A 15,111-nucleotide genomic window follows, 5' to 3' on the forward strand; every position below is an offset into this window, starting at 1 on the left:
CCTATGCATTCTTGCCCCTTAAGGTATTTGGTTATTAAAACAGTATTCCTGGTAGCTATAACATCTGCAAGGAGAGTGAGTGAGTTGCAGGCCTTATCGGTTAAACCCCCTTATATAACGTTTTATGGGGATAAGGTGGTGTTGAGGACCAAGGCTGCTTTCCTTCCGAAGGTTGTTTCACCCTTCCATTTGGCTCAGACAATCACTTTGTCCACGTTTTATCCTCCGCCTCATCCTTCAAAGGAGGAAGAAAGACTACATCGCCTGGACCCAAAAAGGGCGTTGAGCTTCTATATCGACAGAATGAAGGATATCAGGCTGGAGGATCAGCTGTTTGTCGGATACGTGGGCAAGAGGAGAGGAAAGGCAGTCCACAAGAGAACACTCTCCAGGTGGGTTGTTCTTTGCATTAAAATCTGTTACTCTTTGGCAAAGAAGGATCCGCCTGAGGGCATTAGAGCTCACTCCACCAGAGCTAAGTCGGCCTCTTCGGCCTTGGCCAGGGGTGTTCCTGTGGTCGACATCTGCAAGGCCGCAACTTGGTCGTCCCTTCACACTTTTGTGAAACATTACTGTTTGGACTCTGAGGTCAGAAGGGACGGTCATTTTGCACGGTCAGTGCTGCAGGATTTCTTGGTTTGACCATTTAGGCACCCACCGCCGGGCGTGGTACTGCTTTGGGACTCTATTCATCAGGTGAGGAATCCACAGGTAGTTGTATCCATCAGAAGAACGAGTTACTTACCTTCGGTAACGACTTTTCTGGTGGATACATTAGCTACCTGTGGATTCCTCACGGTCCCACCCGCCTCCCCGTTGCCTTTTTGGTCTCTCCAAGCAATCCTTGAGTGTGCTCCTTTTGGTCTTCAAAGTTGCAATACATTTTGCATGTATGATATTTGTATATATGTGTATATTTATATATAAATCTATATATATATTGGGTATATACATGATTCGTATGTATAAATATATTTATTTGTTTTAAAAAAAAAAAAAAAAAGGTTATATTAAATCTACAGCTATTTTATTGCAATGTTGTGTGATTTACAATATTAAGAGATGTTGCTTTGCTCTTTCATTGCATTGGGTTATTATTATTCTCATGCACGTAAAAAATGTTGGTACTGTCATCGGCACGTCGGCGAGGACTTCTTATTGCCTGTATGACGTCAGACGGCGTCGCGTGGGCTAGAGTGACGTCCTCGTCGACGTGCAGAGACTAGTAAGAAGATTTCCGTCAAATGCTGGCGCCATGGGAGTATTCATCAGGTGAGGAATCCACAGGTGGCTAATGTATCCACCAGAAAAGTCGTTACCGAAGGTAAGTAACTCGTTCTTCATGACAATAGAGTGGTTCTGCGAACTCACCCATCTTTCCTTCCGAAGGTGGTGTCAGAATTCCATATCAATCAGACTATATCTTTACCGACTTTCTTTCCCAATCCGGAGACTCCGGCAGAGAAAGCATTGCACTCCTTAGACTTGAAAAGAGTGCTGAAATTTTATCTGGATAAGACAAAATCGATTAGACACTCTAACCGCTTGTTTGTAAATTATGGTCATTTGAGGACAGGAGAGGCAGCATCTAAACGAACGATATCAAGATGGATAGTTTCTTGTATTGTTAATACTTACCAGCTGGCTAATAAGCAATTACTAGCGAGGCCTAAAGCGCATTCCACAAGGGGAAAAGCGGCTACTGCTGCCCTCCTTAACAATGTTCCAATATCTGAGATTTTTAAGGCTGCTACATGGAAGTCTGTGCATACGTTTACTAGACATTACTGTTTAGACTCAGATGCAAGAGCGGATGCCCAAGTGGGGCAGGCCTCTCTGAGAAATTTATTTGCATAATACGTATCTATTCCTGCACTTCTATCGGACAGTCCGCAGAGTTTAGGGATGGGCTTGCTAATCTATTCAATGTTTATGACTATTGATGAGGATCCCCTGGAAGAGAAGGATAAGTTACTTACCTGTAAATCCTAGTTCTCTTCCAGGGGTATCCTCATCAAAGTCATAAACAACCCACCCTCCTCCCCGGACGCACGTCTCCTAGAAGTGCAGGACAGACTGTATTTTGAATCAGTTACACAGATTGTCACCGTAAAAAAGAACTGACCTAACTGTGAACCAACTGTCACCTTTCCTTCACCCCTGAGGCATGGTGGGATACTGGAGGTGCTCAGGGTCTTAAAGGCACGGTGCCAAAGTTTTTATGGTTCTCCTGTGTTAACCTGCATGCAGCCTATTGGCTAAGAATGCTCCATTGTTTTTCAATGCAGTTTTTTCTCTTTTTCTCTAGAGTTTACTGCTGCTTACTTCCCTAAGCCCAGTTTTGGGGGCTTGGGTAGATATTTATTCTCTCTTGTAATTTTATAATATAAAAAAAAAAAAAAAAAAAATCATAGAAATAAAGCATTTTAGCCTGTTTTAACATTATAGCCTGCATTGCTGTTTTACACATGTATAATATGTGTGTATTTTATATATGCTCCGGGGTCCCCGCACAAGGGCGGGAATATTCAATGTTTATGACTGTGATGAGGATACCCCTGGAAGAGAACTAGGATTTACAGGTAAGTAACTTATCCATTTTGTATATCTATGGGCTCTATGTATATTATTTATGAATTTTGTAAAGGTACAGGTGTAATAGCGGGGTAGCCCGTTTCTGTGTATGTATCCTACCCCCTGGTAGTGCTGCCACATATAGTTTGCTCAGGGGGCATCTTTTTGTAATTTCCTGCCACCTCAATTTTGAACAGTCTGGTGACACCTCTTTAAGTCAGAGACAGGCTAGCTTCAGTTTGTGTTTTAGAAAACTACAGTAATTATAACTTAAAACCACATTGCACCATTCAGAGTAGAAATGTGCTGTGTAACAAAAACCTTTTCCAAATTCTGCAGCTGAAGAGAAAAATGAAGGGAAAGGAGCTTGATGGGTGAAAAGTGTATTAATTGCGCTCCGTATACACCGTAACTTTAAGAGGGCCAACAGCTTCTACCCAGCATGCACCACCGTGGCAGTTTACCACACAGGCTCAGTTATTTTTTTCTATCTCATGCTGACTGAATCTCAAAGCACTTCAGGGTTATAAACGTTATCTGTTTTTTTCTGAGGCTTTTTTCTTTAGAAAGATATTTGTCAACCTCCATTAATCTTCTCTGAAAAACACTGACATCTTCCCTTAATTAAAAGATCATCAGAAACATTTTTCTTTCAAATATTCCTTCGCTTTTAGTGAAGTGTCCCTTCTGTGGTAAGAAGGCAGCTTCTGACCCACATGGCATATCTGAATTATGTCGGCTGCAGTCACATTCTGTCAAACAATTTTCTTATTGTCAGAGAATGGCAAAGGAGTCCTCAAAAACCAGGGAGTGAGGAGGGGTGGCAGGGTTTAGGGAGCTGAATTAACCTGAGAGGAAGGCTGGAGGAAATAAGAGGTGCAGAGGAGAAAAGAGAAGAAAAGAAAATGCTCCTTCTGGTGCACTAGCTTCCTCCCATGAAAAAGACCCCCCGCACATGGTGATCCAGGGACAAGATAAAAGGCAGCACCATCATCATTCTAAGCAGTCTTTATAATTCACAGGAGCATCGGTCACCATCAAAACCATCAGCACAGATATGCTATCCACCAAACGACTTGACTGTGATTCCAGTCCCTCAGGTACCGTATCTTTGCTGCTGACATCAACTCCACTGGCATCAAGGCATATACCATCGACATGACAACCAGCAAGCCTTGATTACAGCACCGACCATGCAGACGTCTACATACTTGACATCAGCGATACCCAAAACTACCCATATCTCTGCTCCAAGAATGTTTCTGTCGCTGTCCACATCGAGACAGTTAACATCGAGACATTCATCTGTATTCTCCTTGTCTTCAGGTAATGAAGTGGTTCCTGTGGAGAAGGTAGTTATCCCTAAGAGATCAACATTAATCATTCCTGCAGACGACCCTTTGCAGGTCCCTCTCCAGCCTCTAAATCTGCCTCCACTCTCAAAAACCGACAGTTTCTTGTACATCATCTGTGCCTATAAGGCCACAAGAATCTTCTCTTCTTTTGGTTCCGAGACCAACAGAACTGTCAAACTCCTCAAGAACTCCAGACAGATGCGGACGAAGAACTACCCCATCATCATCTCCAAATGCATATTTGTATGGCACGGATACATAACATAAATACCGATGTATTATCCAGCTTTTCCACAAACTTTTCCAGTAGATGACATCTTTACCTTCCAAGATGTTATCAGAGGAGCACCTAAATTGAACATACAAATAGAAGACCCACGTCCTGCAGTCTCAATCATCATGGAGACCCAAGACCTATCCTCCCTCTGGTATCAGGATTTATTGAGCTGGCAGAGGCGAAATTCCTGACTCAAGCCATTTTTAAATAGGCAACACCAAGACTTCTTAAGAAATATAGGGTGACCGAACAGGATCCAGTTTTGCTGAGACAGGACCAAAGTCTGATTCTGTAATTATTTCTGCAGTCAGGAAGAAGTGTCCTTCAGCTCCAGAAACGTCAGTTCCTCCATAGAGAGAAAGCACGAAGAATGACGCTCCAAAAAGGAAGGAACATCTGCAGGTCATCTGCTACAGCTCTCAAAACAGCTAGTGATTCCGCACTTTTAGGAAGGTATGACACAGCTGTTTGCAAATCGTTGCAAACTGCTTACCGAAAGAAAAGAAACAAGACTTCATTGAAATTCTAAATGAAGTACAACTTGTATCAAATCAGATAAGTGCTGCTGTTGATGCTACAGATCTGACGGCAACTAATTACTGCTATAGTATTTCCCTTAGACGTCCTGTAAATAAGGAAACGGAGAGATGGAGTTAACCCCCTGGCTGCCAGGCCTTTTCCCCTCAGGGGGCGAGCATTTAATTTTTTTTGGGCTATTTGGGGTAGTTCTGCTTAGGCCCTTGTAACTGTTTGTCCACATAAGCTACCCACGCAAATTTGTGTCCTCCCCCCCCCCCCCCCCCCCCCCCCCCCAACATCCTTGGGATTCTAGAGGTACCCAGAGTTTGTGGGTTCCCCTGGAGGAGACCAAGAAATTTGCCAAAATACAGCTACAATTTTGTTAAAAAAAAAAGAAAAATGGGGAAAAAAGAGCTGCAGAAGAAACCACATGGTTTTTTCCCTGAAAACTGCATCAACAAAGGGTTTACGGTGCTAAAATCGCCATCTTCCCACCTTTCAGCAACAGGCAGACTTGAATCAGAAAAACACATTTTTCAACACAGTTTTGGCATTTTACTCGGACATACCCAATTTTTTCCTAATTTTTGTGCTTCCAGTTGTGCTTCCAGTTAGTGACAGAAGTGGGTGTGAAACCAGTGCTGGATCCCGGACAGCTAAACATTCCTGAAAAGTAGACAGAATTCTGACTCCAGCAAGGGGTCATTTGTGGAGATCCTTCAAGGTTTTCCTAAAAATATTGAAATTGAGGTGAAAAAAGAGCCATTTCTGTCCACGTTTTCTTCTATAACTTTTTCCTTCGATGGCAGATTTTTTAAAGCAATATACTGTTACATCTGCTGAACTCTTCTGGTTGCGGGGATATATAGTGCTTGTAGGTTCATCAAGAACCCCAGGTACCCGGAGCCAATAAATGAGCTGCACCTTGCAATAGGTTTTCATTGTATACCGGGTATACAGCAATTCATTTGGTGAATTATAAAGAGTGAAAAATACGTGTCAAGGAAACCTTTGTATCTCCAAAATGTGCACAAGATAAGGTGTTGAGAAGCAGTTTTTATTTGCACAACTCAGAATTCCAGGGTCCCCATACTAGCAGGTGAATTATAGGGCATTTCTCAAATAGACGTCTTTTTTACACACTGTCTTACATTTGGAAGGAAAAATTGTAGAGAAAGACAAGGGGCAGTAACACTTGTTCTTCTGCTCTGTGTTCCCCCAAGTCTCCCGATAAAAATGGTACCTCACTTGTGTGGGTAGGCCTTGTGCCGGCATCAGGAAACGCAACATGGACGCATCACATTTTTACATTGAAAATTTTACGTGTTTTTTTGGAAAATGCCTAGCTGTGGATTTTGGCCTCAAGCTCAGCCGGCACCTAGAGAAACCTACCAACCTGTGCATTTTTTAAAACTAGACACCTAGGGCAATCCAGGACGGGGTGACTTGTGGGCTCTCACCAGTTTCTGTTACTCAGAATTCTTTGCAAACCTCAAAATTTGGCAAAAAACACTTTCCACTCACATTTCGGTGCTGCAAAGTTCTGGAATCTGAGAGGAGCCACAAACTTCCTTCTACCCAGCATTCCCCCACATGTCCCAATAAAAATGATACCTCATGTGTGTGGGTAGACCTAGTTCCCGTGACAGGAAATGGCCCAAAACACTACATGGACACATCAAAATTACCAGTTACAAACCTACCTGTTTTTGCAAGGGGGTCACCTGTGTTTTTGGTCCTAGGCTCAGTAGCCATCTAGGGAAACCTACCAAACCCAGACATTTCTGGAAACTAGACACCCGAGGGAGTCCAGGGAGGTGTGACACATTCTCCCCACATTTGTGTGTGGGATCACTGCACCGACACAAATTTCCTACCACCCAACATTCCCCTCAGTCTCCTGATAAAAATGATACCTCACTTTTGTAGGTGGGCCAGGTGCCTGTGATGGGAAGAGCCAAAAACATGTTGAAATTGAGGGGGAACCAAAACGGGTCCAAAAGGGCAGTTTGGAAAAAAACGTATTTAGGCTGACCAGTGGGGCAGAATTTTTATCAATATAGATACAACAATGCTGGGTGCTAGGAATTTTCCTACAGAGTCCGGATGGTTCCATCACAAAAATGTGGGGACATTTTGTGTGATGTCAAGCAAAGTTAGAGATTTGTAGGGCATTGTGGGTAAGAAAATGGTGCAGGTGCATTTTAAGCACACCACCCTGGACTCACCCAGATGTTTAGTTTTCAGATGTGTTTAGGTCTCGTAGATTTTTCTACTTGGCAGTGTCTCAAAGTCCAAAAAGTGCAGTCCTCGCCATTCCAAGTGGGAAGATTTTGAGAGTTAGCCAAGCTCTCATGGACCAAATGTAAAACCAAAACCCAAAGTAATCAAATGTCCTCTTGCTTGCAGTAGGGATAAGATCTTTTAGTGTGCGGGGGAGCTGAAAGACTGTTACAGCCTTCAGTTGGGATGGGGGCATAACCATGCGCATACTGGTTGGTAGCCACCACCACCCTGTTTTTTTTTTTTTTTCAATTCCCTGGTATCTAGTAGGCGTTCTGCCCCCAACAACCCCTCCCCCGGTAGTGGATCGGGGTAATTGCCCCATCTGTGCACCGGTGGGCAGAACAACTTTGTCCCCATTTATTTGGGATGGAGGTATGGCCATACCCCACCCTCTTTTAAAAAAATAAATAAAAAAAACATTCTTCCCTGGTGTCTAGTGGGCTTTCTGCCCCCCTTGGGGGCAGATTGGCCTAATTAAAATAGGCCGATCTGCCCCCAAAGAGGCAGAAATGGCCTAAAATAAATTTGCTCCACATCTGAAAAAATAAAAACATCCCTGGTGTCTAGTGGTTTCTGCCTCCCTTGTGGGCAGATTGACCTAATAAGAGTAGGCCGATCTGCCCCCAAGGGAGGCAGAAATGGCCTAAAATAAATTTGCCTGCCAGGGGAGCGACCCTTACCTAAGGGGTCCCTCCTCTTATGAAATAGTAGAAAAGAATTGCTGGTGTCTGCTGATTTCTGCCCCCTTGGGTCAGATAGGCCTAATAAAAATAGGCCGATCTGCCCCCAAGGGGAGCAGAAATGGCCTAAAATAAATTTAGCAGCCAGGTGAGTGACTCTTGCCCAACGGGCCGCTTCCCTGTAGTGTTAAAAAAAAGTAAACAATCCCTGGCGTCTAGAGGTTTCTGCCACCCTTGGGGGAAGATGGACATAATTAATATAGGCCATCTGCCTCAGAGTATACAGGATAAAGCGTGAGCAGACATGCAACGGACTTTGTGGCAGTTTGAATGATGGTTGTGAAAGGTGTGTGCATTAGTGAGTGTGCCTGAGTGGCTCTCTGCGGCAGACAGCATTCTTCCCTCTTAGCAAACAGTTGCATGTGATAGCACCAGTAACAGTGGGCGACCCCACAACTATTGAGGTAATTCTTAGCATAATGGTGGTCCTGGTATAATGGTGATCTTATCTGTTCATAGTTTGAACATCGGTGGTCTAACTGTGATCTTGGCATAATTATGTCCTTAACCTCCATTGTAGGCATCTGTGGCATAAATATGTCTATTTTTGGCATGTGGCGGGCATCCTGGCCCAGTGATAGCACCCTGTCATGAAACTGGCCAATTCTAGAATAATAGTCACACAGTGGTTATACCTGGCACCCCGGTCATTCTTGAAATATTTTGGTCATTCTTTTCATTATGGTGTCCAGCCCGAGCACAAAGGTGATTTTGGCATAATAGTGATCATCCTTGGCTTATTCTCAGAATTGTTGGCACTGTGTTGGCCTCCCTCGCATCCCATACTAATACAAAGAAATGTGAAGCAGAACCTGTCCTCTGTGTCAGTTACAGATGCTGGTAATTAATGAAAATGACAAGCTGCTGTGCAGAATCTAAATATATACTAGTATTTTGAGTAAGCCTTTCTGTCATGAAAACAGAAGCTTTACTCTGTGGAAACAAAGTATGTTTATCATTTTAATAATAGCATGTGTTTATGTTCAGAAGCTAATAAGCTGATGTTTGATGTCAAGATGATAGCAGTCCCAAGGTATATTTAAAACTAGTAGCTGAAAGATAATTTGTGCTGATTTCGCGAGTCTTACCGGCGATGTTTATAGTTGCTATGGCCACCATTTAATTATGTATGCAGTAGCATATCATGTTGATAAATATTTACATAGCAGCTGGTACCCTGCCTGTTAAGTTGGAATGGCCACTTATGGAAATCCTGCATGATGTAAATGCATCTGCTTAAGCCACTATTATAGCACCAAATAATCATAGTTAGTAACTCGGGATGATTTTCAGTGATCATAATGAGCATTGGAAAAGCTTTGAGATGCCTTTCGTCTAAACTAATTGTTTTTCAAAAGCTACTTCAGAGAAAGCATCTCAGTTGACTTATGGTTTTAGGAGGTATACAAAGGAACAGTGCAACAATGTTGGGCACGCCACGTCTCTTGAGAGATGCACCGTCCACTAACAAAAAGCTGTTTCATCGGCCTTTTATTGTAATTTCCATTCACTGGAGGATGGCCGCATAGTCCTGCTGCCTTATGGGAAGCACCGGAAAGGCTTATGTGGCAGGGATTCCTCCTATAATCCCGTTATCATTAGGTCGATTTTGCTGAGGAAGCACTAGATGATAAATGCTGTTGTTACTATGATCCAATATTTTTTTGTATTGCTGCCCAGCATAATTGTTTCTACCTTCTATTTAAAACTTGATATTGAGTTTCATATCCCTGATTTACTCAGTTCGCTTTTCCTTTGTATTTTAGTGGTTGGTGAAAAGGAGAAAAACTGTGACACAGTGAATATACGTACCAGAGATAACAAGGTCCACGGCGAGCGGCCAGTCTCTGAAACCATAGAGAGATTACTCCAGCTGAAACAGGCTCGCTCAAAGCATGCCGAGGAGGAATTTTAACGCCGGTTCGTCTGCATTGTTAGCTTTAGTTAGGAAGAAACGGGAGTCAAATGTTTTATTATGCAATACAAAGCAGGTGTGTTCACAGTGCATCTGATATGAGGCATCGCTTTCCTGAATGAGCCAACTGAGACAAAGCATTGAATATCATTCTTGCCACAGACTCCAGATGGTGTTTGTTCTACCTTAATTACATGTACGTTTCTCTCAGGGGTGATAAGGTGTGTCTTTGAGCCAGCATTACAGTGGTTACCAGACACCGTGAGTACTTGTGAATGAAATGTATAATTAAACCCTCCTTGATGATATTTTATATGTATATGGCATCCAAACTCTTGTAGTTTGTAGGTGTGATTTCGCACTTGTAAGGATTCAAATTGCAAACTGTCAGGTTCTGCGAGCCAGACATTTTAAATGAAAATACAACAGAGCTTCCTTTATCTCGATCAAATTGTAAACTTCAGCCCGTATAATGCCCTCTTTCTGGTTGATCTACCTGAAAAACGAGCATTTCTACGAGAGGAGAGAAAATTGCCCATTCTCCAATACATTTGTCACATATTACTGAATTAAAAAGTGGTGTATTGAAGAACTTTTATATATTCCTTGTCTTCCTTCATACGAGTCGAACTGAGAGCGAGCTAACGGGAACTAGGTTCTATTATATTAATTTTTCTTGTTAAATACAAAGGTATTCGAAGGTGGTATTTCTCGATTTATGAAGTTTTATGGAATGTTTAACATTCGCCTTGAAGTTGTGAAATGTCCACATTTTTTGTGGAAATTGCTACAACTCCTAGCAAAAGATAAACTTTCAGAGCATACTTCATATATATACCATGGGGTACTGAAAACGCTTCGACAGGTAAACTGTGCTTACATTTTTCATATTATTGGCTGTTTTGATTAGTCAAAATTATCTTGTAATGAACTAAAACTGGGAAATTTTACCGATTTCTGATATCTGATTTTACTGAAATCAGGACGTTCACTGCATGAAAAGAAACTCGTACATCTTTTCATAAATTGTGTTTAAAATGATTTTCGAAGTTCTAGTACTTTTATTTTTTAAGTTAAATTCCAGTTCTTTATTTTACAACTGTGCTGGTGCTCTCTTTGAGGGAACGTATTACATATATGCGCATGCTGACCTTGTGAGTACCTAAACTGCAATCTATTTCAACACATTTAGAGCAAATAAAAATAATTCAGAAGATCCCACTGTTCCCCCTTCCCCTCCTCTCTTCAGCTAAAATCTCCTTTTTCTCACTAATATAAGAGCCCCAGTTCTTCTACATATTCTTGTTACAATTCAGCAGTTCTGTTTTTTAATGATCTGTCATGGAATGGTGTATTTGTCTGCATTAATTGATAGCAATGTTTATAAATAACATCAAGCTGTTAATTGGATAAAGAAAGTAAAAGACTTTGGAATGTATATAAAAACTTTTGAAATGCTCTCAAACCCTTTTCCTTTTAGCCACGTAGCCAGTGATTATTACCTTTAATCATACTTGAGTCAAATAAATACATTTGAAATAACGTTTCGTTTTACTACGTTTTTTACAGTCTGGAATTGATCCATGACTTTAAACAGGTCCTTAAATTGTTGATAGACTATTGTATGGAATAACAGCAGAAAGTAATGAAAAACTAGTTTGTGAGATTTATGGAGTCATAGTAAATCGTGTTAACTGCACATGCTAAGGTTAAAAAAAAAAAACACAGGTGACGTGGCCTCAATCTTTAAGGAATGCAGCAAGCACGCTAGTATGGGGAGAGCTGAATACATAAGTAGGATCAATTAGGCCATGCAATGTGGTTCAAAACCGTTGGATAGATTACTCCTAACCACAGATTCCTTACCTTTTAGAATATTCCTCAGGCATCAGACTGAATCCGGAAACTTTTGAACAATGCTCCTACATGCCTCTAGGGCTCTGTACCGTTCCATATCACAAAGTGAGTGGAGTTGCACATATCAACCACTTTTGTGTACTGACATCAGTATGTTTCTTTGTGCACCTACGCTGGCGGATCCAAAGCTTCACTCTCAATTTTTTGGGTCTTCTGATGAAAAAAATGAAAATCCAGTGTGCTAGGTAACAATCCCCGTCCTGAAGCCACAGGAGGTCTCAAATCATGCTAAGACAAAATTGATATCTTCACGGACCTGAATGAAATGTGTCTGTGGTGTTTAGGCACTTGGCATGACCCTAAGTTGTTGAACAAGTGTGCCCTCATGCACCTGTATGTGATCTGGGACTGGCAAGCAAAGTTGTATGTTGCCAAACATAACAAAAAATTGCAGTCCCACACCCACTCCAAGTCAAGGATGCGGACCCGCTAGGAGACCGCTCCTAAAAAAGGTCGACTTCGGTGTTGAAATCCTCCAGTAGGTCAAAGTCCCAAAAAGTGCAAGAACGCAAAGCCAGATTCAACCCCATTCTGCCACTCTCTATATAAAGAGGAGGTGCAAAGGCATCAAAATGTCATTAATTCTCCTTCTCTTTCTCTGGTTGTGGGGCCAATACCGTAATTAGTCCTTGTGCGGACCCGACTTCTTTGGAAAATCGGCAGCATCACAACAGGTGGAAACCTTTAAGGAGGCCATTTTGTAGATATTTAGCACTCTTCAGGCTTCCTCTAACCTATCTTTGGTTCGCAAGGAACCACAGGGGCAGTCAGTTGAGTTACCACCCGCATATCCATGTTCAGAGCTCACAGGTCCCATACCAGCTCAGGTGCGAACTTATACCCTCATACCGCAGCCTGCTTTGGTCGCTCCCTCATCAGTGCTGGTGGAGGATATAGTTCTGGTTTCGATGTCTGACCCCAAACGGACTTGAACGCAATCCCTACCAATGTCTTGTTATGAAATGACTAAAGGGCAACCCATCACTATAGAACCTGATTCCAGTCCTATTTGTCTACTACAACAGATGCGGCGCCCTCAGATGTTTTTTTTGCCTCTGGGTCCGATCAAAGCTTTCCACCACTAAGATATGATGGAGTGTGTACGAGGATGATTTATCTCTCCATTATGAGAATGATTATTTGTATATGGACTTAAAAGAGGCTAGGGTGCTTGATAATTCCCCTGATACTGGGTTGAACTCGCCATTTGGTCTACCAGTTGAGGAGTGCCTTATTTGCAGTGGTAATCAGCATGCAGTGATAATCTGCGTGCAGCTGAGGTCTTGGACTATAACTACCCTCCACTGAATTTAAGAAAAATGTCCTTATGGAAATCTTGCAACCTAGACTAGCCACCTCTGAGCCCCTGCTCCCATTCAGTAAGGCCCTCATTGACACTTAAAGGGCACTGAGTCAAAGCCCTGTTCTTTCCCACCAGTAAATAGGCAGGTGTCTGATGTCACAGATCGGCATCTGACAACCCTGATATCAGAAAACACCCTACTCCTCAAAGTCTGGCTGTTCAGACTTCATCCAAAAGGGTGAACCCCACTCATTCTTTACATGTCGCCCCAGATATGGAATATAAGAGTGTTGAGGCATTCGGAAAACTAATGTTCACTTGCTTGTCTTGCCTTTAAGTCAGTCAATGCAGTTTGGTTGGCGGGCATATATACGCTTGCTGTCCGGGACATGGCCAACAAGAGCATGCTGGCAATCCCGTGAGACATTGGGGTATCACTAGCTCAAACCATTCAATGGTCGAGATGCAGCTGTGTGTGTGATTCATGGTGTCTGGATACTAGTGATTTTCTTGGAAAGGGAGTTGGAACTAGTGTGGTGATCCTCTGATATGTGTGGATCCGCTTTACAGTATTTTCTATAGACATACAGGCCTCTCTCATGGATATGACTTTTGATGACTCATCCCTTTTTGATATAAAAGATAATTTTGCTTTAGGACACATCAAAGAAACTGTTAGTGCGTCGATCCTTAATAAGTAAACTTACAAGGTGACGCGTATAGATCGATGAACCCTTTTGATTCGCATGGAGTATTCTAGCTATGATGTGACCAATGTGCTCGGTAATTAATGCACCATAATTCAATAACCATTAGATAAAACATGAATCAATTAATCAATAATAGCAATAACATCACACCATAACTTTTCAGCCATGAATAACCACACTTCAGTATACGCTTTAGTACATTTATTTTCCTTTTGTTACAATACTAAGTCGTGAGATCAATTCAAAACTCAATTCAATTCAAATAATAACAGCATTAGTTAGTTAGAAGATGCCAAAAACATAATTTAATCAAAGCTTGCATCATGGTACGTTCTAGAGCATTAGCACAAGTCAATAAGAGGATCAACTTCAATATTTTCAATCATGTCCATAAAGTTCAGCAAGACAGTCAGTCAATCATTTGTCTCTGTGATATGTCAATCGTCATGTAAGGAACCCTCATCTAACCCAGATTAGCATCAGCATGTGGGACTTCATGCAAAACAATTTAGTACAAGAATTATGGAAAATCTAGCTAAAGAATACTATTAAGACAGCGCTTTGTTATATCTACCTATCCATGGTATGGGTCCGCAACAGAGTCAGTCTTCGTCCTCAGGTCATCCATCGATCAGCATCACATCAGGCTCTCGTCACAGAGTATGAGCCCAATGACAGAATCCCGAGTCGCTTCTGCAGTCTCACAATTTTTCTCCCCTAACATCTGATGTCTTTTCCCTCTGTCACGTTTTTATATCAAAGTCACCCAGACTATCCCCCAATTTCCAGTTGGTCAATTAATCATACGTTATGACTCTATCCAATAATGTCCATGTACCAAATCTATGAATTCCAATATTTCACAGTTCACATGTCGTTGATTGGTTCGCCTTATGATTTTCTCATCATCCGGCTCGTGAGGTATAAAAAATATTGCATCTTCTCCAGTCAGTGTCTTTATTGTTCGCGTCTGGGAAAGTACAGCTTGTGCATTTTATACATAAAAATGATACAATTCTAGTAGCTTCATCTCCTGTCCGTTGGTTCCCATAGAAAGCTTCGACTAAGCATTTTACTTAACAATGAGCAGTTCACGGTTAGTTCATTTTGTCAGCATTTTCCATTGAACGTTAAATACAACTTCTACATGAGGCCTTGCAAAACTAGGCCAAGACACTTGCTAAGTTAAGGCCTACAATTAATAATAAAAGAACATAGGTTATAACCCTCAATATATGCTATATTACTACATTAATCTAATAAATTTTCAATATTTCGTATATGTTAATTATTCATTTAGTATATTTTTGTGAATACTGGTGGCTATTCTCCGAGGTCACAATTTCAAACGTGCACATTATTTTACTACGTTATTTTATTTTCTACCAAATTCATAATGCAAAATACATAAACATTGATTAATAATTTGTAATTAAGGCATCTGCGTTAACAATCCCTCCTCTGATGACTAAATATGTAATCACACCACTTTTACCACCTATAATTTGATAACTC

The 15,111-nt window shown here is 41.6% G+C and overlaps 1 protein-coding gene across 1 annotated transcript in view; it reads left to right on the forward strand.

The window, feature by feature from the left end:
* The window catches only part of TARS1 (threonyl-tRNA synthetase 1), a 190,192-nt gene extending 178,984 nt beyond the window's left edge, over positions 1-11,208 (forward strand). Inside the window, exon 19 of the mRNA XM_069220522.1 lies at positions 9,518-11,208. Coding sequence (XP_069076623.1) covers positions 9,518-9,666 — 149 coding nt within the window. The 3' untranslated portion in view covers positions 9,667-11,208. The remainder of the gene's footprint in view (positions 1-9,517) is intronic.
* Positions 11,209-15,111: the final 3,903 nt, after the last annotated feature.

This window comes from Pleurodeles waltl, chromosome 1_1, assembly GCF_031143425.1.
Source record: "Pleurodeles waltl isolate 20211129_DDA chromosome 1_1, aPleWal1.hap1.20221129, whole genome shotgun sequence".
Lineage (NCBI taxonomy): Eukaryota > Metazoa > Chordata > Amphibia > Caudata > Salamandridae > Pleurodeles > Pleurodeles waltl.